Source organism: Pleurodeles waltl, chromosome 8 (assembly GCF_031143425.1).
Source record: "Pleurodeles waltl isolate 20211129_DDA chromosome 8, aPleWal1.hap1.20221129, whole genome shotgun sequence".
NCBI lineage: Eukaryota > Metazoa > Chordata > Amphibia > Caudata > Salamandridae > Pleurodeles > Pleurodeles waltl.
This window is the reverse complement of record NC_090447.1, coordinates 1,401,480,919-1,401,505,258: the sequence shown is the minus strand read 5'-3', so window position 1 is coordinate 1,401,505,258 and position 24,340 is coordinate 1,401,480,919. Positions and strand designations below refer to the sequence as shown.

The following is a 24,340-nucleotide window of genomic DNA, read 5'->3' as shown; positions in this document are numbered from 1 at the left end:
GCAGCACAAACCACAGCCAAAGAACTCTTCACCTTTGCGAAGGAGTTCACCAATAACAACATCACTCCCTAAAAGGAAGTGTGCAACCTCACAGACTTCTCCCATGGCAGGATCTCGGCTATCTACAAAAACTTTGAACGCCAACCCTTCACCACAGACAGCATCAACCAGCTCACATGCGCAATCATGTACCCCAGACACCTTCTCACCCACTGGGAACTCCTCACCACGCAAGACACTATCTCCATCATGAACTCCGTACACTCGGGAACACACACGGACCCTTGTCCCCACTGCGTCTTCAACCTCAGAAGCAAGACAATCGGTGACAAGCTCAGGAAGGTCATGAATAGCTCCATCACCGCGGCCTCCTTCCCAGAGGTCTTGAAACACGCTGAAGTGAGGCCCCTCCTGAAAAAAACATCTGCTGATCCAGCCAAATTGAAGAACTACCAGCCCATCTCTCTGCCCCCCCATCCAGCAAAAGTTCTCGAGAAAGCGATCAACCAGCAACTCACCCAACACCTACAAGACCACAACCTTTAGGACCTCTCCCAATCTGGATTTCAAGCTTACCCCAGCACCGAGACAGCCCTAATTGCAGCCACAGATGACTTCAGAGCCCTTCTGGACCACAGGGAAACAGCAACCCTCATCCTCCTGGGCCTGTTCATTGCATTTGACATTCTTATCAACAGACTCCACCACACCAGGATTCAGGGAAACACCCTCAAATGGATCACTTCGTACTTCACTGGATCAGTCTCCCACTGTTCAACTCAGAGCCCTTGAAGATCATGTGTGGAGGCCCCCAAGGATCGTCCCTCAGTCCGACCCTCTTCAACACCTACATGACCCCCCTGGCCATCACCATCAGATCACATGGACTCAACATCATCTCCTATGCCAACGACATACAGCTCATCCTCTCACTGTCCGAATATCCCCCATCATAAAAGCTAATTTCATCAGATGCATGATGAATGTAGTGGACTGGACGAAGGACCACTGTCTCAAACTCAAGATTGAAAAAGCTGAAGTCCTCATCCTTGGGTACAACACCTCACCGTGGACTGACACATGGTGGACCACAGAGCTGAGCACATGGCCTGCCCCAAAAGACCACACCCACCACCACCTTGGCATCATCCTGGATAGCAAGCTACCCACAAAGAAACAAGTCAACCCAGTCTCATTCACCTGCTTCCAAACCCTTAGCATACTCTGTCTTCAGGTGGCTCGTAGCAGACACCAGAAGAACTGTCATGCGGGCCCTCATCACCAGCAGACTGGACTACGGAAACGTAGCACGTTTTGAGAAGAGACTCCAGACAATACAAAACTCAGCAGCAAGACTTTTACTCAGCCTCCCAGAAGAACCCACATCACACCCCATTGTAAAAAACGACCCTGGCTCCAGATTCAGAAGAGATGCCAGTTCAAGATGCAGACCCACACCTACAAACCCAGAGACAACAAAGGACCAGCATACATCAACAATCGCATGATCTTCCACCAACCCACCAGACACCTGCCCACCAGAGCTTCCCTCTCCCTCACAGACATGCCACGGATGCATTGAGACAACAGCGCAAGATGCTCTTTCTCGCACCTATCAGGCAAGGCTTGGAAAAACCTCCCCCTTCACCTCAGGACCACATTGTCACTCCAGCGATTCAGAAGAGAACTAAAGACCTGGATATTCGAATGATTATTCCTCCACTTAGCAGCATACAGTTCCAGTGCCTCGAGACCCTCACAGGTGATTTGCCGTGCTCTATAAATGTTTGATTGACCCATCTATGGGCAATATTGGCTTCCTCTTGATGACTTGAGGGAGAGGGACTACTTCGTGTTCTCAACGCTGTCCTTGTTCCTGAGATCTCTGAAGCATACGTCTGGGTTTTCCCACATGGCCTTGTTCATCTTCTGGAGGTCAGAATCCTCTCAAATTCCCATCTTCTTCATTGTCAGGGTGTGTGGCTTCTTCTTCCAACATCCCCCTAATGGACCAATGCACTGGCCCCTTTAAAGGTATGTCTTTTTCTGCAGTGACTGCAGCTTTCAGCTGTTCTTGTTCTAGGTTGCAATATCTGGACACTAACTTTTTTGGGTTGCTGCACTGTCCAAGCCTGTTCTGGCTGCTTCCTGTGCACCCACTCCAGCACCAGACTGCATAAATGGTGATGGCAGTTGAGTCATCCTACCAAAAGGACTTTTGATTTGTTTCCAGTGACCCAACACTGCCCATCAGCAGCACACTCAGAACAAAAACTAAGGTGCACATTAGTAGAAAAGAGATACTGACTTTGGCATTGTACTTTGTCTGGGCTGAATTAGGCAGACGCATTGCAATGAAATACAACTTCTAGTGAACTGGTGTCACAAGGAGGCCATTTTAATATTTCCTAGAGGTTAGACAATTGTGGAGCATCCATGCTACATTAGATTAAATGTATACATTTGTGAAGATTGTTCCATTTCAGGACACTTACTTTGATGAGCACCACCCATCAATGTGATCTGCTTCCACGGCATTGAATGTGTTTTTCTGAAGATTTGCTAGTATTGTTCTTTCGGGGCTATATGATTCAATACAGGTTTATTGAGTTTTCAACACCACAGGCCGGACCCAAGGTGTGGCAAAAGTATTTGGCTCAGGGAGCTAATTAGACATGCACAATTTGTAGTACACTTTTTAACCTGGTGCAATTAAGTCTCCCATAATCAGTAGCAAAATAGTTCAAGAATACTGCCCACACGTTTGCAAATCTTTACTCAGTTACTTCCTCAGGGGCAATTATGGCATGAAGGCTCTCTGTCTGCTGTTCTGATAACCCACCTAGCCCTACCCTCCTGATATCCTTGGTAACTGCTTAATGCCACCTCCTCCTTCGAGTACAGTAGTTGATAAAACTTGTGAAAATCCTTTAACCTTTCCCATCTCTGAGTTAGTTTTGTACTTTCTGCCCCTTTTATCCAGGAAATGTAAGATTGGGATAGCTTTCTTTTAAGTCTGGATATCAATAGTCAGCCTGCTTTATTACTGCCCTCATAGTTCTTTTAGTTCACTCATGGTAAAGAACATTCAGACTTATTAAGACTACTAACTACAAATAACCCATGGGTCACCAGAACCTTGTGCCACAGTTTCTGTGATAAGCCTGAAGATCCCTCTGGAGAGATGCGGTTTCTTTTCCTTGGTCTTCTTAAGCCAGGCCTCTTACAACTGCTTTGATGGCATTCTCCTGTGTAATTAAAAGTAGGGAATTCTATTATCTGGGTAAAGATAACCTGTCAAGATGCTGGATTCTTAAGAAGATTATCATTTGTGCACCACCTGCAACATTTTTCAGGGATTTAGTAAAGGATTTTGGAGATGTATGGAAAATGCTGAACAAGCAATGCCTTCTACCCACAAACATTTCCTGCTATGTTACAAGCTTACACTGCAAAAAAGGAGAATATCCGGCAGTAACACTATCACCTCCAGTGTTTCAGTAACCTTCCTCTGGCAAGAAAAAGCTGCTGAAACATATCTGACACTCACAATGAAAGTCGTCTCCATGTATTTATGGCTGCAAATCTCAGAACATACCGGAGATGCTTAATATAGGGTGGAACAGAAAAATATCTGGTAAGGTACTGCACCTTTGTACGCTGTGCAGCTAGCACCCAGATCATAACTGGGGCCTTTAGCTCTGATTATGCTGTAAACTGCTAATCACAAAATCAGCGGCATAACTGTTGTTGGGATAGAAAAGTCTCCTACCTGAGAGCCACAGTTGCAATGATGTCTGGATCCGTGGTGTCGATTGTTTTTGTCATGGGCGAACACGCTTCATGACATAGGCCTGTCTCATGCATTGCATTCTTGTTGCACCAGGAGAGGTGCCCAAAGCACTACCCTCACAGTAGTGAAAGGCTACCACCTTTGCCAGGAGTTAAATAGCAAGAGCACAGTGATGGCAATGTATAATGTAGTGATCAGTTGTGAGGAACAGTCTTTTTACCTGTGTCACTGGAGTGAAGCCTACAGGCTCACTCGTGGAAAGTTCTGATGCTGCGTGCTTGACTCATCCTGGGCCTACATTAAGGTTTCATATGAGGCTGTGCAGTGTGTATGTGTTGTATGCATGGGCACAGTGCTTAATTTGTAAATAAAAACGTGCTGTTGCCCAAAGCCCTCCTCTTAAACATGCGGCTGCTGCAATTCACTGTGCGAGCAAGGAATATTGAGGTAGCGTAATCCTGAAGCCATCTTGGGCCTCTTCAATCGATTTAAAAACACTCCCTGCCCCTTCAGCTCACTCTAGCAGCTTTCTGCTTTCTCCCATTGTGACGCTTTTTTCGTTTTTCTCTTACTCCGTCTTTCCCATATGTGCCTTTTGCTCACAGTAAATGCTTGAGGAAGAAAAATAAGCGCTGGCCCTCAAAAATAAGTGCTGGTTCTCCGCACCAGAAACATCTAGCACAAATTAAGCACTGCATGTGCAGAGTGTAAGTGTGCTTGTGAACGGTACAAAACATGGAAGATAATGAGGTCCATTTTGGGAGACCCAGGGCTGACTGGAGGAGCATGAAGAAGCAGAGAACTACCCCCAGGCAGATTTGTGGATTGCTGCATTCATGTGAGCTGGATGGAACACACTGTAAGAAGGGAGTGCCAAACTGTTCAGTATACTGCAAAGGGTTCTCTCTGATTAAGAGAAAGGTCACTGGAAGGAGGCCAGGGCACATCTCAGTAAGGTGTTGAGGCTGATAAGAGATTCATAAAGAGTGAGGCTGGGCTCCTGGGTAACACATATGACTGTGAGAGACCTCCAAAGTACAATGGCCCATACTGTGGTCTATCAGATTTGTTGTGACATCTGCTGTGACAGACTGCTTTCTGAAGAAAGCAGGGCAGTTGCCCAAAGCCCTCCTCTTAAACATGGGGCTGCTGCAATTCACTGTGCGAGCAGGGAATATTGAGGTAGTGTAATCCTGAAGCCATCTCGGGCTTCTTCAATCTATTTAAAGACACTCCCTCCCCCTTCAGCTCACTCTTGCAGCTTTCTGCTTTCTCCCATTGTGACGCTTTTTTCGTTTTTCTCTTACTCCGTCTTTCCCATATGTGCCTTTTGCTCACTGTAAATGCTTGAGGAAGAAAAATAAGTGCTGGTTCTCCGCACCAGAAACATCTAGCACAAATTAAGCACTGCATGTGCAGAGTGTAAGTGTGCTTGTGAACGGTACAATACATGGAAGATAATGAGGTCCATTTTGGGAGACCCAGAGCTGACTGGAGGAGCATGAAGAAGCAGAGAACTACCCCCAGGCAGATTTGTGGATTGCTGCATTCATGTGAGCTGGATGGAACACACTGTAAGAAGGGAGTGCCAAACTGTTCAGTATACTGCAAAGGGTTCTCTCTGTTTAAGAGAAAGGTCACTGGAAGGAGGCCAGGGCACATCTCAGTAAGGTGTTGAGGCTGATAAGAGATTCATAAAGAGTGAGGCTGGGGTCCTGGGTAACACATATGACTGTGAGAGACCTCCAAAGTACAATGGCCCATACTGTGGTCTATCAGATTTGTTGTAACATCTGCTGTGACAGACTGCTTTCTGAAGAAAGCGGGGCAGTTGCCCAAAGCCCTCCTCTTAAACATGGGGCTGCTGCAATTCACTGTGCGAGCAGGGAATATTGAGGTAGTGTAATCCTGAAGCCATCTCGGGCTTCTTCAATCTATTTAAAGACACTCCCTGCCCCTTCAGCTCACTCTTGCAGCTTTCTGCTTTCTCCCATTGGGACGCTTTTTTCGTTTTTCTCTTACTCCGTCTTTCCCACATGTGCCTTTTGCTCACAGTAAATGCTTGAGGAAGAATAATAAGTGCTGGTTCTCCGCACCAGAAACATCTCGCACAAATTAAGCACTGCATGTGCAGAGTGTAAGTGTGCTTGTGAACGGTACAATACATGGAAGATAATGAGGTCCATTTTGGGAGACCGAGAGCTGACTGGAGGAGCATGAAGAAGCAGAGAACTACCCCCAGGCAGATTTGTGGATTGCTGCATTCATGTGAGCTGGATGGAACACACTGTAAGAAGGGAGTGCCAAACTGTTCAGTATACTGCAAAGGGTTCTCTCTGATTAAGAGAAAGGTCACTGGAAGGAGGCCAGGGCACATCTCAGTAAGGTGTTGAGGCTGATAAGAGATTCATAAAGAGTGAGGCTGGGAACCTGGGTAACACATATGACTGTGAGAGACCTCCAAAGTACAATGGCCCATACTGTGGTCTATCAGATTTGTTGTGACATCTGCTGTGACAGACTGCTTTCTGAAGAAAGCGGGGCAGGTGCCCAAAGCCCTCCTCTTAAACATGGGGCTGCTGCAATTCACTGTGCGAGCAGGGAATATTGAGGTAGTGTAATCCTGAAGCCATCTCGGGCTTCTTCAATCTATTTAAAGACACTCCCTGCCCCTTCAGCTCACTCTTGCAGCTTTCTGCTTTCTCCCATTGTGACACTTTTTTCGTTTTTCTCTTACTCCATCTGTCCCATATGTCCCATATGTCTTTTGCTAACAGTAAATGCTTGAGGCACAAAAATAAACCTTGGCCCTCAAAAATAAGTGCTGGTGCTCCGCACCAGAAACATCTAGCACAAATTAAGCACTGCATGTGCAGAGTGTAAGTGTGCTTGTGAACGGTACAATACATGGAAGAAAATGAGGTCCATTTTGGGAGACCCAGAGCTGACTGGAGGAGCATGAAGAAGCAGAGAACTACCCCTAGACAGATTTGTGGATTGCTTCATTCATGTGAGCTGGATGGAACACACTGTAAGAAGGGAGTGCCAAACTGTTCAGACTACTGCAAAGGGTTCTCTCCGATTCAGAGAAAGGTCACTGGAAAGAGGCCAGGGCACATCTCATTAAGGTGTTGAGGCTGATAAGAGATTCATAAAGAGTGAGGCTGGGGTCCTGGGTAACACATATGACTGTGAGAGACCTCCAAAGTACAATGGCCCATACTGTGGTCTATCAGATTTGTTGTGACTTATGCTGTGACAGACTGCTTTCTGAAGTAAGGGGGGGCAGAGGAGAGGGCACTTCCAAAGGAGAAGACCTCCAACAAAAACTTCAAAGACTAAGACCCTAAATCACATTAGGAGATTGGATCTGGAATATGAGAATGGGAACTCAAGGATGTCAAACAGCCAGACAGGCTGTGCGAGCAGGTGAAGCTCTGAAAGACTTCTTCTGTGACCAGGGTTGGAGGCCAAGGCCTGCAAGTCTTCCAGCAGGATGAGGGCCATCACCCAGGGACATCCTCATCCAACCTAACCCCCGAACACCATATCAAAACAACAGAGAGGCGCCTAAGATGCATCCTGCTGAACACCCGCTCCGTCCACAAACATGCAATTGAACTCTGGGACTTACTGACCACACAGTCTCCCGACATCGCATTCCTCACCGAAACTGGATGAACCCTGCCTCAGAACCAGACATAGCCATAGCCATACCAGAAAACTAAAAAAATCACCAGAAGAGACCGCAGCAACAAACCAGGAGGAGGAATCGCCATAGTCCACAAAAACACCACAAGAGTCTCCACCAACTCCAACGACATCATCAAGTCCGCCAAGCACCTCCACTTCACAATCCACATCAACAACACACTCAGAGGAAAACTGGTCTACAGACCCCTGGCCCTAGACCACAGTTCTGCGATGACATCGCCGACACCATCAGCTCCCAAGCCCTCACCTCAACAGACTACATCCTCCTCGGCGACTTGAACTTCCACCTGGAGAATAACAACGATACCAACACCACCAACCTAATCGCCAACCTCGGCCTCAAGCAACTCGTCACTTCACCCACCCACTCTGCGGGCCGCACACTCGATCCCATCTTCTCAGCCAGCAACCATGTCTCCTTCAGCCACACCACCGAACTCTGCTGGACAGACCACCGATGCATCCACTTCTCCTACCAGAAACCAGTCACTCACCACCACGGCACACAACCTCCCCGACGCAACTGGAGCAAAATATCAACAGATCAACTGACCTCCACTCTCAACCGCCCCCCCTCAACCCCCCCCGGACCCCGGACCCCAACACAGCCACCACCAACCTGCATCACTGGATAGAAGACTGCGCAAACACCCTCGCACCGCTCAAAAAACACCCAAACACCCCCCACAGAATCAAGGCCAGCTGGTTCACCCCAGATCTACTGGAATCCAAACGGCTATGCCGCAGAATGGAAAGAACCTAGCACCGTGACCCTACCAACTCCAACCACATCGCCTTCAAGGATGCCCTACGTAAACATCACCAACTGATCCGCACCACCAAAAGGACCCACTTCAAAAACCGCATTGACACCAACGCTCACAACAGCAAAGAACTCTTCGGCCTCATTAAAGAGCTCTTCACCCCCAGGGCCTGCTCCAACGAACCCCCGCCATCACAGGAGCTCTGCAACTCACTCGCAACCCACTTCCATCAAAAGATAGAAGAAATCCTCAACAGCTTCAACCCCCAGACCCACTAGCTAGCTACAAACACCTACAAACCCAACGCTCCAAGCAACTCCCACTTCCTCCACACCTGGACCCCTGTCAACATAGAAGACACCACCAGCGCCATGGCCTCCATCCACTCCGGATCACCATCGGACCCCTGCCCACACCATATCTTCAACAAAGTCAACACCATCATCGCTCCCCATCTCTGCAACACTATCAACAGCTCCTTCGAGTCAGCCACCTTTCCAGAGATGTAAGCACGCAGAAATCAACGCCCTGCTAAAGAAACCAAAAGCAGACCTTGACGACCCCAAGAACTACCGACCGATCTCCCTCACCTCCCCAGCCAAGGTAATCGAAAAAATCATGAACAATCAACTATCCCGGTTCTTGGAAGACAGCAAGGCACTCGACACCTCCCAATCCGGATTCCGCAAATACCACAGCACAGAGACCGCACTCATTGCTGCCACTGAAGACATCAGGACCATGCTTGACGAAGGAGAAACAGCAGCACTCATCCTCCTGGACCTCGCCGCAGCTTTCGACTCGGTATGTCATCACACTCTCCACACACGCCTCCACAACGCTGGAATCTGCAACAAAGCACTGGACTGGATCTCGTCATTTCTCACGGGCAGAACCCAGAGGGTCTGCCTCCTGCCATTCCTGTCAGAAGCCTCCGGAATCACCTGTGGCGTCCCCCAAGGATCTTCGCTCAGCCCCACACTTTTCAACGTTTACATGGCCCCCCTCGCCAACATCGCACAAACATACCACATCAATATAGTCTACAACGCAGACGACACTCAGCTCATCATCTCCCTCACGAAAGACCCTACAACTGCAAAGGACAACCTCCACAACGGACCCCACACCATCACCAGCTGGATGGAATCAAGCCACCTCAAGTTAAACACAGACAAGACAGAAATACTCATCTTTGGCACCAACCCCTCAGCCTGGAACGACTCCTGGTGGCCCACCTCCCTAGGTTCCGCACCATCCCCCACCAACCACGCACGCAACCTGGGCTTCATCTTGGATTCCACACTCAGCATGACTCAGCAGGTCAACGCCATCTCCTCTTCCTGCTACAACACCATCCGCCTGCTCTGCAAAATCTTCAAGTGGATTCCTGTCGAAACCAGGAAAACCGTAACCCACGCCTTGGTCAGTAGCCAACTGGACTACAGAAACGCCCTATATGCAGGAATAACAAACAAACTCCAAACAAAGCTGCAAAGAATCCAGAACGTGTCCGCCCGCCTCATTCTTGATGTCCCACGCTGCGACCACATCTCACCACACCTCAGAGACCTACACTGGCTACCAGTATCAAAGAGGATCACCTTCAAAATCCTCATCCACGCACACAAAGCCCTCCACAACACAGGTCCCGCCTACCTCAACGACAGACTCACCTTTCACACCCCCACCCGCAACCTTCGCTCCGCCAACCTCGCCCTCGCCTACATCCTCCGCATCCGTCGCACCACCGCCCGAGGAAGATCCTTCTCTCACCTAGCCGCCAAGACCTGGAACTCCGTACTGCTCCACCTCCGCCTGACCCAAGACCTCCTATCTTTCAGGGAACGGCTCAAGACTTGGCTTTTCGACCAGTAGCTCTCCCCCCCTAGCGCCTTGAGACCCTAACGGGTGAGTAGTGCGCTCTAAAAATCCTTGATTGATTGATTGATCATCTCACTGAAGCCTACAGCACTACTGCCTAATTGCTTGCTAAGACCAGTGAGCACTGTGAGGAAGAGGAAAGCACTGGAGGACGCAAATTCCAGTGGGGGATTCTGGAGCGTGGATACTGTTATAAATGATGCTGCTGCTATTGCTTGTACCTCTTTTCTTTATTGCTGTTTCCGCTCTCCATCAAAAAACCTTCTCCACTTTGCTTCATGACAGAAGAAAATGCCATGGTCCCCAAAATTCTAAGACAAGCTCGTCACCCAACTGTGGGGTATTACCATTGTATAACAAAGGAAAAGGGGGGGCAGGAACATACTATTAAAATACAACATGACTGTGCTAAAGGGAGGGGAAATAGATAAGGTTTCATAAACTATTGATATTATAACACATCATCCCCCCAAAATATGAACAAGAAGAAACAATAATATCATAGAGGAAAGAGATTATCTCATGTTGTAATCTTTGGGCCATCTTGGTGGATTTCTCAGCCTTTTTATACTGGTAGTGTGAGTCTTGGTTTTGATGGGTGGGAATGGAGGTGTTGTTATTGGTGTTGTCACACAATGGATTATATTTAGCTAATCAATCTATGATCCATTTCTGGCCATTGTCCATTACTGCTACATTGTCACATATATCTACTATACACATCGATTTGAAATATTTGGATTCATTGTTATTTCTACCCACAGGCATTCTGACATATACCTATTCACCCACATTCAATTTTTTTAGTTTAGGACCATGTTTGTGATCATAGTAATTTTGATATTTACATTGGTGTTTAGAAATGTTATTTTCTATTTCAGACCTATTACACTCCTCTTTCTCTCCACCTCCTAACCAATTTGGGAAGAACTTTGTGGTTGTTTTTCTTCCTGAGATGCAAATGGCAATACACCAGTAACTTGAGTGGGGGTGGTATGGTATGCCCAAAGCACGTCTTGTATTGCTCTTTCTATGTGTAGGTGATTTGCGCTTGCAAGTTTATACAGTCTTTTATCAACCTATTTATCCTCTCGACAAAGCTGCTAGACCTGGGGCAGTATAGAGCGGTTTTCAGGTGAGTGATGTTCAATTTTTTAAAGAAGTCAGACATGGCAGTTGTATGTCAACCATTGTCCGTAACAATGAAAGATGGTATGCCTTCCATTCTAAATGAGTCTCTTCGAAAATGTATGAGAGTCTCAGTACAGAATTGAAACACCATTCTTGTGATAACCCAGTGAGAATGGTAGTCGACAAACACAAATTTCTTCACAACGTCCTTGCAGTTTATAGGGTCAATTATGTCAAGTGGAAGTTTTGACCATTGTTTATTTGGGACCTTTATTGGAGATAATAGTGCTTTACAAACAAATTTGGATTTGTGGCTGTTAACTCAGATGGTACAGTTTTTTACTTTGTGCTCAAACATGGAATCCATTTTGAGGAACCAGTAACGTTCTCTTAAGCATGATTTAGTAAGGCTTCTACCTAAGTGGCCCTCATATACCAGCTTTATTATTATATCTCTTAAGTTCCTCTGAGGTATTATCTTATAATTTCTTAATATTATATTTTCGTGTATGTTGATCTCATGAAGAACTTTCCAAAATCCTTTGATGTCATTGTCCATTTTGTTGCTAGACTTGGGCCAACCCTGTAGAAAGTTCTGAGTTGCTGTAAGCATTCATCTTCAGCTGTACTTTCTATCCATTGTTTCGAGGTGATGGCTTGATTGATAATTTCTAATACTGGATACTCCACTGTTTTGTATTCTTCTTCCTTACGTAGAGGGGTTCTGTATAGGAAGTCTGCTGCTGTGTTATGGATACCAGGAACATACACCACCTTGAAACAAAAACTTTCTAAACCCAATACCAATCTAGCAGCATCTAATTTTAATAAACTGTTCTCGTTTATCTTCGGCTATCTACAACATTTCTGCATCTTGTACTGATGTCCTATTATTCTTTGAATTCATGTGGTATGATTTCATTCTCACAATGTTTATCCTTTTATTATCACACATTGAGTCTACCCACCTCGACTAGTCATCCCTTTTGTAAGCCAAACTGGCAATTACCATCTTTGTTCCCCGACTCGTTTAATTTTTTCTGTACTCTTTAATGTACCCTTGTTGTGTCATAGGCAACTTTATGATGTTTTTCTCAGTTTTCTACTGTGTAGCTGTTGCTTAACTGCAGGGGTGAAGAGAAAACGTATTTTTCCCCAGTCCAAAAGTTGGTATTCCATCTCTCAACATGCTAGGTGAGAGACATCCTTTCATCACCTTCATTCCTTTCCACTATCATAACTGGAGAAGAGTCATAATATTCTCCTGCCTAGAAATACTCCTGCCTGGATATTTGAAGCAGTCATGGTCCGCTTAAAACAATCAAATTGGGAAAGGATATATTTTATAACCTCCATAACTTGTTTTCATTCACTGCTCAGTCTTGAAGTGGTATCAGTTAATCTTAAGCAGGATAAATTTAGGTTTATCCTGCTGGGATGGCACCTCTTGAGACCTAAATCAGAACTGGTAACTCTCAAGGACTAGCACCCGATGTTAATTTAGAAAGACACTATATTCTTCTAGACATTCAAAGCCGGGTTATCATTCCCTTCATTGATACATGATTTCACCAGGGCTCCAGTGATCCAACACGTAGCACTTGAAAGGTTTAACTATTAACATTAGAAAACATCTGATAGCAATCAAGGGCTATGCTTAGACATGAGTCCCATGCTCATTGTGCCCCTGGAGCTGATTCACATTGGACCTGGCCTGGACTATTGAAGCAAGACCAAGGTTGTTTTTCTATGGCTTGTTCTAATCTGAGGTGGGAAGGTGGGCATACAAATGATGCGTTGATATGCTACCATGATTTATTGCCAGTGGTTAAACTGTTTTCAAGAATTCCTCCTATCACCTTTTGTTTGATTGTTTGCAGCAGCTGCATTACTCTATACATAAAAACAGACTAGTGACCGGATTTGCGGTGCACCTGAGACAGTGATGCTGTTGGGTGCATTTGTAGAGTCAAAACCACTCAATACTGCCCTAAACCTCCACTATCATCTTTCTTTCCTTCCAGAACAGTTCATTAAAAGTTTTGGGCAAACACCTTATTCATAGTTTTAATATCCAAAATGCTTTTGGTGCACACAGCACCCATTGGGCCTTTCAAGCTCTGATATTCTCTATTCCCCATCCTCAAATGTGAAGCAGCGCAAGAAGACATTTAACTTCAAATTGCTCTCAGCCCATATTTGGCAGTGCAAGCGGAGAGCTCCCAAATTCAAATTGGGCCTCCCCAATTCCTTCTTTAAAAATAAGTACTGACACTTTATATTTGGTATATGTGCAGATACACATAGTATATACTATATATTACTAGTGTTGGATGTAGGGAGGAACCATAACCCCCCCAAAAGGTGAGGCCTTGCATAGGTCATGATGCTCCTCCCTTCGTTCAACAACAATGATAAAGAGGATACAGTTATGTTGTATTGTGGTAATTGAATGTGATTTACGGTAGCAGCGTAATACCAAGCCTGTGACCACAAGCTCTAAAAATCAAGAAATATGGGAACACTTATTTTCACAGACCTGCATATACATATATTTACATGGATAACATTTCTTATTCAACGTATGACAACAGTGTCAATGCTCGAATTTCACAGAAAAGAGGTTTAACTGTGAATTATTTTTCCTACATAACAGTGATTAATTAATTTGTAGGATATTTAGCTTTCCTAAGCAATACAAAAGCTTAATCTTTCTTTCAGATACAAAATATAATCTTTCACAATGACAGTGTTGCTCTTAGAACTCTTATCAGCACACCTGACAAGTTTACCAAGACAGGCACAGCCTCGTGATTGGAAATACACACAATAACTGCAAACACTGTCAGCAAAAAGGTGCACTGTCCCATACTGCCCTATAGTTACATTCTTTATATGTGTGCTATTCAACCTAATCTATAGTGTCAATGTACTACAAAGAAAACACATTTTAGAATGCATGGTTTTATTTTTTTTACAATGTCTTTATCATTTAAATTTGACTTATAATAATAAACATTGTTGAAAAAAACACATTTTAAAGGTTAGCAAAATATTCCCAACAAAAAAATACATTTCTCAAAACATTGGCAGACATATGTGCAGTCTCCACCAAACAACGGATACTGAATGGATGGTGCTCACATTGTCTAAATCCTTCTAAAGAGTACTGAAATCAATTAACAATGTAAAATAAAAATACATAACAAGTAACATGTAAACATTATTAATATGGTCCTATATTCTCATCTGGGGGTTCAGGTGACATTTATAAAATACGAACCCTTTGGAGTAGTGGCTTGAAAATGTCACTAGAACCACTTGATTGCATTGTAGGTTTCCTAATTATTTAGATGCCTATTGAGAAACACGTAGGATCTAATTCTATACATAAGTTCCTGTGACAGAAAATTGTTTTAAACATTTTATGTAGGCACAGAATTATTATACAAGTCAGATTTAAAATACAAAACAAAATTAAAAAAAAGAGTTCCATGGCTTATCTAAATTAATTAATTACGCCACTTCATTAAAACACAAAATGGTAGAATTGTACACCTACGTTTTAGCACCTAGCAGGAACATTATCCGAGGGCTGCACTTAAGTCTCCTTTGTTTGGTTGAGCATAGCAGCGCACAAGCCCTGCTTTTCCGACGTGTTGGTATGTATCTGGGCTTTTAACAACACCCACCGCACGCCCATCAATATCACTCGTTCATGGGCTTGCCTTTCAAAAATCCTTTGATGACATTGGTAGATGGTTTACATTTGTTCCTCTTTGGGAAGGCTTTGCTACTGCCTTGGCCTTCACCCCGTTACATAGCTAATTGCACTTTGCTGATAAGTTTGACTGCAAGCAAACTTCTCTTTCCTTTTGTGTGTCTCTTTACACTGATGCTCATGGCGGCCGTGGCGCTGTGTATCTGCTTGCTTATGTGAAACTGTTTCACTCTTCATTTTCAATTTATGTAGCAAGAAAAGTCCAGTTGTTCACAATGCTAATAGCCCTAACTCGAGCAAATGCGAGACCCATTGCATTGCTAATGCTTGCTTTTATATATTACATTCATTCTCCTTCGTGGTCCACAGTTAACTCGAGCAGGACCTACAATCTTTGGCATCGATAAAATCTTGCTACAACTTGACAAAAATGTTTGTCATCTGAAACTTTGGTTGAGCTGAATGCTTAGACAACTTTTGGACCAAATATACCTTTTAGCTCACTTCTCAATAATGCACTTATAATACCATTTTGCTGAGCTTCTGTGTGGAATTATTGAAGCTAAAAACAAAACAAAACTTACCTGTAAAAACTGGTTGGATCCCGGATAGTTATAGACTCACATGCTGTGCACCACCCTGCCACCTAGTATTCAGCTCGCAAAATGCAACTTGTTTTTCTTTCTATGCCTTTGGTTTGGTTTTGAGCACACATGAAATGACCTGTGAGCACGCTCCTTGAAAACTGTATTCCTTCGGGATAAAGACTTCATCGTAGATTCTATTATCTTTTCCCAACTGCAGGTAGGTGTTTGTGTACTTGTGTGTGAATATTTTCCCCTGTACAACTTTCCTCTCAGTGGAGATGATAACGTGAATCTACAATACTAAAAGAAGCAAATAGATTGTTACAGGTAAGCATGTGCGGTTGCAGATCACAGGCTGTCTATTAAGCGTAAAGCAGTACCCTCCGCTTCTACGCCTGAGATTAAAATTGTAGTGAACCAAGCAAAGACATTCTTTAAAACAGTTAAACACACTTGTCCTTCTTCTCTAGGCCTACATGTCCTCACAGCTGTCCTGTGAATGTGTGAAGAGAGGTTCATGTAAGACCTTTTAAATGTTTGGTAAATAAATATTCTCGGAGAACGTCTAACATCAATGCCGGGATCTTACCTGAGGCAAACAGTGTTAAGAACAAGCTGGTGGACTTACAGGCAGCACATCTCTGAACCCAGTGCTTAGCTGGGTGTCCGGAGAACCTGTTCAGTGCCACCACTTCTGTGGCTGTGGTCACCCAGGTGGGTGCCTGACTGGAGCATCGGTGGGGAAGAACACAGGATGGGGGCACTTGACTCCTCCATCAGAAGAAAGATGCCGAAGCCTTGTGAAGTACTTTTTCCAAGATGGCGGAGCCAATTGCTGCCTCAAATTTTCATTTCAATATGATGTTGCATCTTTTGCTCTTATGTCGGTTCCTGGTTGAATTGTTTATATAAACAGCAGGCATTAATGAACAATGAATGTGTTGCAATACATTCACTCCTTGTTCCTTGAAGTCGGAATTCCCTTTAGATCTTTGTTCTGGAAAGACCCTTCTTGGTCGTTTCAATTCGTATTCCATTCCCTGAATTCAGGTCGAACTTCGAGTCTTGCTCATCTTTTTCTGCATTAACTTTCCATCAAGAGCTACAAAAGTGCCAATGAGGTTTTAGGCCCTTTGGCATTTGTCGCCTAAAACCCTCTTCAGGAGCAACTTGACATTTTTCACCTATACTATTAAGTGCAGGGTGGCACCTTGGCTAATGGTGGGAGTTGCAGGTGAAAAGTGACCAACCTTAATGGCATGTAGTCCTTGAGAGAATGCCCTAGTTGTTCTTTTTTAACATTTCCAATGTTCATGTAGTGACCCCCACAAGTGTATTTACGTGAGTGACTAACAACCCATTGTTAAGTCCAGCGTTTGAGACTTTCCCCTGTATGTTTCTGTTATTGATATAGCTGGCAAAAATGTCACATAAAAGCATGCCGGACATCCAGCCTGTGCTATACGTTTGCTCCTCTCTGCGGATTAGTGAAATATATTGATAACTCAAATTACTTGAGTAATATGTATGTATGTTGTGTTTTTATAGAGCAAATGAAGTCAAAAGAGCTATATAGGGTCAAAGGCAGTGATGTACAGAGTAAATCTAGGTGAGGACATTAAGTTGCAATATGAGTGAACATTAAGTTGCGATATGAGTGGTACAGTATTCACTGTGTTGTGGACTAGTCTTATTTAAAGGGGTGTGGCTTCAGCTCTTTCCAAAACTGAAGTAGGGAAAGGGTGGTCCCGATTGATATGGGGGTGTTGTTCCTGTTTCTGGGTGTATAGATGAGAAGGTATTTGTACCTATTTGTTTATGAAGGTGGTGTGGTTCAGCAAGGATAGCAAGTGGAATTCCATTAGGGTGTGAGTGATGTCAGATTTTTTCAGGTCTAGATGAGGCGTTCTGCAATGCATATAATGCTCTTTAAGGGGCGCCGGTGTGGACTCTGGGTGAATGAGGAGCAAGGACTTGCTTCCATCTAGATGTGAGAGAAAGAGGGCTGGAAAAATAGTTCTGAAATTGCTTTCTAGAAGTAACAGTTTCACTTTCTGCTTTCTAGAAGGAGCAGTAAAATTGTTCCTTCTAGAAAGCAATTTCAGAAGCATCAAGGCATCTTGGTGCTGTCACAGACTGGTAGCACCAAGATGCCTTGTTTTTCTTGGTGATGTGTACTTTGATGGGAATGTTAGTGCCCATGGTGAACTCAAGTTGCTCTAGGTCAAAGTGTAGGAGTTAAATCCGACCAGGTTCTTGTCATCAAGTCATGTTTGCACTATATGTCCCTTCTTCTTGTTGCTTAACAGGAGGGATTTAGCTGTGGAGAGGTTAAGTTTTAGGTAAGTGCTATAGACATCCAGGTCTGGATGAGGTGCAGGCAGTGCTTGAGGCATTGGATGTCCAGGGTGGAGAAGACTTTCACACAGAGTTGTCAGTCATCAACCTATTCACAAATGTTGATTCTGTTGATCTTTCATGTAGGGGTTAAGAATAATGGGGCATAAGAGGAATGATTCTGAAGAGGTAACTGCCTGGCCTCTGCAGGTAACTTGGAGCTTCTGGAATCTGGATACAACCTTGCAAATGAACTGATGATGATAGACTACGTTGAAGGTGGCCAACAGGACAAGCTACATCAGGAGGCAGGAATTATTTTATCTGAGATCATGAATGTGTTTTCTATGATTTGTAAGGTTGGTATTTACATGATGCAGCTGGATCTGAAGCTGAAATGGTAGTCATGCAGTACAAAGTGCTGATTAAGAGTGAGAGGGCTTGGATAAAGGCTGAGGGTTAGGCATCATATTTATAGTAGGTGGCTTTTAGGGGTCTGAGGATGTTGAGGTATGTAATACACATGCGTTTGAAGAATGACTACTGTGGGGCGAAGCGGGAAGGAGTGGGTGCAAGAGGCTGAGTAGATTTGGTGCGCCAATGTGCTAAGAGATCTTCTGTATGTTTTCACTGAAGAAGAGGTTGAAGCCGATGGTAGGACTGAAGTGTCAAGCAGCGGGTCTCTTATTCAAGTTTGCTCAGAGACCAGGGTGTGTCAGAATCTGGTATCATGGCAATTATATTAGTATCAATATATATGTGCATCAACTTACACAGTTTCTGGCAAACTTATAGGTGTCAGTGGGGTATAGCTTTGTTTTCCACTTTCATGCCAGTTGTTCAGGTATAGCCCAAGTCTCTTACTGGAGTCAAACGGACTCTAAATGTTTTTGCAAAAGTTAGCCGCCAAGCTGATCCTACATTGGAGGCCTGTGGCTCTAGCGTATGCAGTCCTCTTGTCAAGGCGATCCTGTAGCTTGAATCATTCCTCTAATTTAAGTTGCTCAGCGTTTGGGAGTTAATGCTACTCTTAACAAGGTCAATCTGCAACTATAGACTGATCTTGTATGTCTTCGTTCCTAGTACCTAATAGATGTGAATTCACTGCATGTTTCCTAATCGTTTTCTCTGTCTGTTGCTTTGAAGAAAATTTAGAAACTATCTGCTCCACAATCGGGCACCTTGAACACGAAAGGTGAGCTGCTCAGATTCTCTTCATAAAACAACTATCCTGCTATCCTGGGTGGATCATATTATTTTTCTCCTCCTAATTAAATGTTTTCATGGATTTCCTTATAAGCTCGCTGAAGCCTTTTAAGAGACCTCTTCATTGCCAAAGTAGAGTACTGTCTGCAGCTTTCTTGCATCACCATGTATGAGAGTCAAAGAGATTTGTTGTGATCCTTCTGTAAGCATAGTTTATGGCCCGTGTGATGGTCGAAACATGCAGAATTTGTGTCCCATGAGGGACAGAATTGAAGTTCATACTTCCTTGAAAGGGCACAGATTCGGCTTTGAACTTGATGAAGGAATAATAATCTGAGGTAGAGTCTGGTTGTCATTGCATTATGGGTCAGGGAGCGTAATTACAGATCACTCCATGCACACTTGAGACTGAAACAAATACGTCAACTGAAAAAAGTTGCATTATTCAAAACCCAACACATGATGGCCAAAAAGTGGACAGCATGTGATATAAAATACATGCTGCATATATGAATCTTTTGCCAGAAAATGTGCATGCCTTGCGGTACCTGTAAGATGATCATGATGCATTTTTACTAGGACACAAAATGGCATAACAAAACGTCAGGCTGGACCTTCTTTGGTCCGTAATGAAAATCTGAAGTATTGTAGTGCAATGCCAACTAAGAACACCTAAAAGCACAATCTAACTTCCTTAGCAATTCAGTCATTCAAGGAATAGACCCTTTCACTTGGACTGGGAAGCTTGCAGGCACCCACTCAATTCATTAGTGCACTAAACACCAGGAGTGCTTATCTTTCCGTGATGTCTGAAATGAGTTCTTGCAATAGTTGTGCAATATGGCATTTCCTGCATCCATTTGTGTTCAACTGTATGATAAAGTTCTCTTTTTCATTATTTTATAAAAACGACAGTTTCATCTTCATTCGAATAATTTCCTGAATCTCTGCTATTTTGTATACAGTGCTTGTTTTCAACACTGTCATCAGTTCTTTTACTTTCATAAGGAGCAATAATTTCCATTATACAACATGTCTCTTTATGCTCTTCTGTATGTCCTGCGTATGTTTTGTTCATATGGTGGTCCTCCAAGTACTGCAAGCAAATGAGGTAAAAAATCATTAATTCTTTGTTGCAATGCTCATAAATATTTTGTCAGTGTCCAACAATGGAAATTCAAATACTCATTTATACAAAGAAAACCTGGAAAACCTACTGGCCCTAGGCATTCTGAGTACTTCTGAATCATTAATATGCATTTGTTGAACTACTTGGGCTAGCTCTACTCTTGAAGAATATTAAAGTAACTCAGTGTAGTGACTCTTATAATGGTTGCATTTAGGACCAACTGTGAAGCTCCTGTATCATTATTTTTCATTTACACAATAGTTTTCTTTTTTGGAACAATTTTCGCGGCCTCTGCTCACAAGAAACATCCGAAATGGCAGATCTACTGCTCGTCTAGTACAAATTAGTAACACCATTGTCTTGGCATGCCCTAAAATTGGGGAGAACCTCCGTGATCTCCCCACTTTATGGCGTCGAGGGTGTAGACCCCCTCAAAGCCAATTTTAATTTTCTTGGTTTGTGGTAGAAATGTTGAATTTTTTCTGCAGTAGCTTCACACCTCCATGCAAATTTAGTTCATTGACTTAGGGTATGTGGGGACTCTAATTGTGAATGATCACGAACATCAACATGATATTTGTGATTCGATTGGAAGGGGCATAGGCTAAGACTGCAGGAACGAAGGGATCAAACATTAAGTAAGGTTAGGCAGAGAGCAGATAAACATTGATCCAAAAACTTAATTTCAGCATGTTATGTTGCCAACACTGTTTTCCATAGTAGTGCAACACAAGTTATATGTAGCCACACAATAGAAACAGAGGAGCAAAAGTCATCATCTGATAAGAGGGACAAAAATCTAAAGGTTTTCTATTTCCAGCACAGCAGTTCTGAAAGGGGAGCATGGAAACATGGAAAGCGGGAGAGAAGACTGCTAATCAATAGGAAAAACACACAGGTTATGTATGATATCTACATAAGTCACTTGCAAAATCACCTGATGAATTGTGCTCTTTTATCAAAAGGGTCAGCTACCCAATCAGGCTTCTATATCAGGCTGTTAGTACTCCTTCATTGATGTATGGACTTTGGCCCAGATGTACAACACATTTTACCGGACACAAATGGTCCATCGGGCCTTTTGCGATGAGTAAAATGTGTTTTGGCATGTAGCAAAGGCAAAATGTGAGGTGATAACTTCCTTCCCTTCCTAATAGCGAATTGTATTGGTATGAATGTTTTGACCGGAAATGCGGTCACAAAACATTCATATTTTACTGACTCCTTGAAGGAGGTGGTAGCCCATTCGCAAACGGGAAGGGGTACTTAAAGGACCCCTTCCCCTTTGTAAATGGAGGCAGCAACATTTTTTCAGAGCAGGCAGTGAACCCACGTCCCACTGCCCACTCTAAAAAAACATAAAAAGAAAACTTTTCATTTTTTATTTTTGAAATGCATCCTATTTTCCTTTAAGCCCTTCCCTGCCAGGCATTTCCCTCTCAGGTGTCAAGCCTTTTTTTGGCTCATAACTTTTTGCCCACGCCAAATTTGTGTCCTTTGTTTCCAACATCCTTGGTATTCTAGAGGTACCCAGTCTCTGTGGGTTCCCCTAAAGGAGACCAAGAAACTAGCCAAAATAAAGCGAAAATTCTTTTTTCAAAAGATGGGAAAAAAGAGCTGCAGAAGAAGGCTTGTGTTTTTTCCCTGAAAATGGCATCAACAGAGGGTTTGCGGTGCTATAATCACTATCCTCGCAGCTTTCAGGAACAGGCAGACTTGAATCAGAAAACCAAATTTTTCAACACAATTTTGGCATTTTACTGGGGCATACCCCATTTTTACTATATTTTGCGCTTTCAGCCTCCTTCCAGTTAGGGATGGAATAGGTTGTGCAAACAATGCTGGATCCCAGATAGCTAAACATTTCTGAAAAGTAGACAAAATTCTGAATTCAGCAAGGGGTCATTTGTGTAGATCCTACAAGGGTTTCCTACAGAAAATAACAGCTGAAATAAAAATAAGGAAATTGAGGTGAAAAAAACAGCAATTTTTCTCAACATTTTACTCTAACTTTTTCCTGCGATGTCAGATTTTTAAAAACAATATACTGTTGCATCTGCTGGACTCATCTGGTTGCGGGGATATATATAGGGCTTGTAGGTTCATCAAGATCCCTAGGTTCCCAGAGCCAATAAATTAGCTGCACCTTGCAATGGGTTTTCATTCTATACCGGGTATACAGCAATTCACTTGCTGAAATATAAAGAGTGAAAAATAGGTATCAAGAAAACCTTTGTATTTCTAAAATGGGCACAAGATAAGGTGTTGAGAAACAGTGGCTATTTGCAAATCTCTGAATTCTGGGGTGCCCCCACTAGCATGTGAATTACAGGGCATTTCTCAAATAGACGTCTTTTTTACACACTGTCTTACATTTGGAAGGTAAAAATGTAGAGAAAGACAAGGGGCAATAACACTTGTTTTGCTATTTTGTGTTCCCCCAAGTCTCCCAATAAAAATGGTACCTCACTTGCATGGTGTAGGAGGCTGGCCTGGATTATAGTGGGTACCTGATGGTACTTACACCTTGTGCCAGGTCCAGTTATCCCTTATTAGTAGATTAGTAGTGTTCTAGCAGCTTAGGCTGATAGAGGTAGCTATAGCAGAGCAGCTTAGGCTGAACTAGGAGACATGCAAAGCGCCTACTTTACCACTTATATCATATAGCACTATATCATAAGAAACACAATACTCAGAGTTACTAAAAATAAAGTTACTTTATTTTAGTGACAATAACTGACTGCAAAGCACTGAAGACGGATTCCTGGACCTGAGGACCTGCAAAGGAAGGGGACCAAGTCCAAGAGTTTCGCAAGTGTCTGGGGGGGCAGGAGCCCACTAAACCCCGAATGAAGGTGCAAAAGGGCTGCCTCCGGGTGGAAGAAGCTGAAGATTCTGCAACAACGGAAGGTGCCAGGAACTTCTCCTTTGGTCAGAAGATGTCCCACGGCGTGCTGGAGGATGCAGAGTTGTTTCCATGCAGAAAGACCGCAAACAAGCCTTGATAGCTGCAAGAGTCGAGGTTGAAGATAATGGGTGCTGCCAGGGCCCAGGAAGCACCTGGAGGTCGCCCCTTGGAGGAGGAGACAGAGGGGGCGCTCAGCAACAGAGAGAGCCCATGCAGAAGCAGGCAGCACCCGCAGAAGCACTTGAACAGGTGTTCAGGAAATCTGAGCATGGCGGTCGTCTCAGCACAACAAAAGAGGGTCCCACGAAGTCGGTGGTCAACTCAGCGAGTTAAGCAATGCAGGATGGGGTGCTGGGGACCTGGGCTGTGCTGTGCATGAAGGAATCCTTGCAAAAGTGCACAGAAGCCCTAGCAGCTGCAGATCACGCAGTACACAGGATTACTGTCTGGCGTGGGTAGGCAAGGACTTACCGCCACCAAATTTGGACTGAAGGACCACTGGATTGTCGGGGTCACTTGGATCCAGCTCCTGTGTTCCAGGGACCACGCTCGTGAAGATGACAGGGGAACTAGAGGACCGGTGATGCAGAAGTTTGGTGCCTGCGTTAGCAAGGGGAAGATTCTGTCGACCCATGGGAGATTTCTTCCTGGCTTCCAGTGCAGGGTGAAGGCAAACAGCCCTCAGAGCATGCACCACCAGGAAACAGTTGAGAAAGCCGGCAGGATTAGGCGCTACAATGTTGCTGGTAGTCTTCTTGCTACTTTGTTGCGGTTTTGGAGCAGTCAGTGGTCAATCCTTGGCAGAAGTCGAAGAGAGAGATGGAGCGGAACTCTGGTCAGCTCTTGCATTCGTTATCTCCAGAGGAACCCACAGGAGAGACCCTAAATAGCCCTCAGATGAGGATTGGCTACCTAACCAGGTAAGCGCCTATCAGGAGGACTCTCTGACGTCACCTGCTGGCACTGGCCACTCAGAGGTCCCCATTGTGCCCTCACACCTCTGCATTCAAGATGGCAGAGGTCTGGGACACACTGGAGGAGCTCTGGGCACCACCCCTGGGGTGGTGATGGACAGGGGAGTGGTCACTCCTCTTTCCTTTGTCCAGTTTCGTGCCAGAGCAGGGGCTGGGGGATTCCTGAACTGGTGTAGACTGGTTTATGCAAGG

The 24,340-nt window shown here is 44.2% G+C and overlaps 1 protein-coding gene across 1 annotated transcript in view; it reads right to left on the bottom strand.

Annotated features, from left to right (window-relative positions):
* Nucleotides 1-14,230: 14,230 nt before the first annotated feature.
* Nucleotides 14,231-24,340, bottom strand: part of IFNAR1 (interferon alpha and beta receptor subunit 1) — a 241,130-nt gene continuing 231,020 nt past the window's right edge. The window contains exon 11 of the mRNA XM_069202457.1: nt 14,231-20,233. Coding sequence (XP_069058558.1) covers nt 20,033-20,233 — 201 coding nt within the window. The 3' untranslated portion in view covers nt 14,231-20,032. The remainder of the gene's footprint in view (nt 20,234-24,340) is intronic.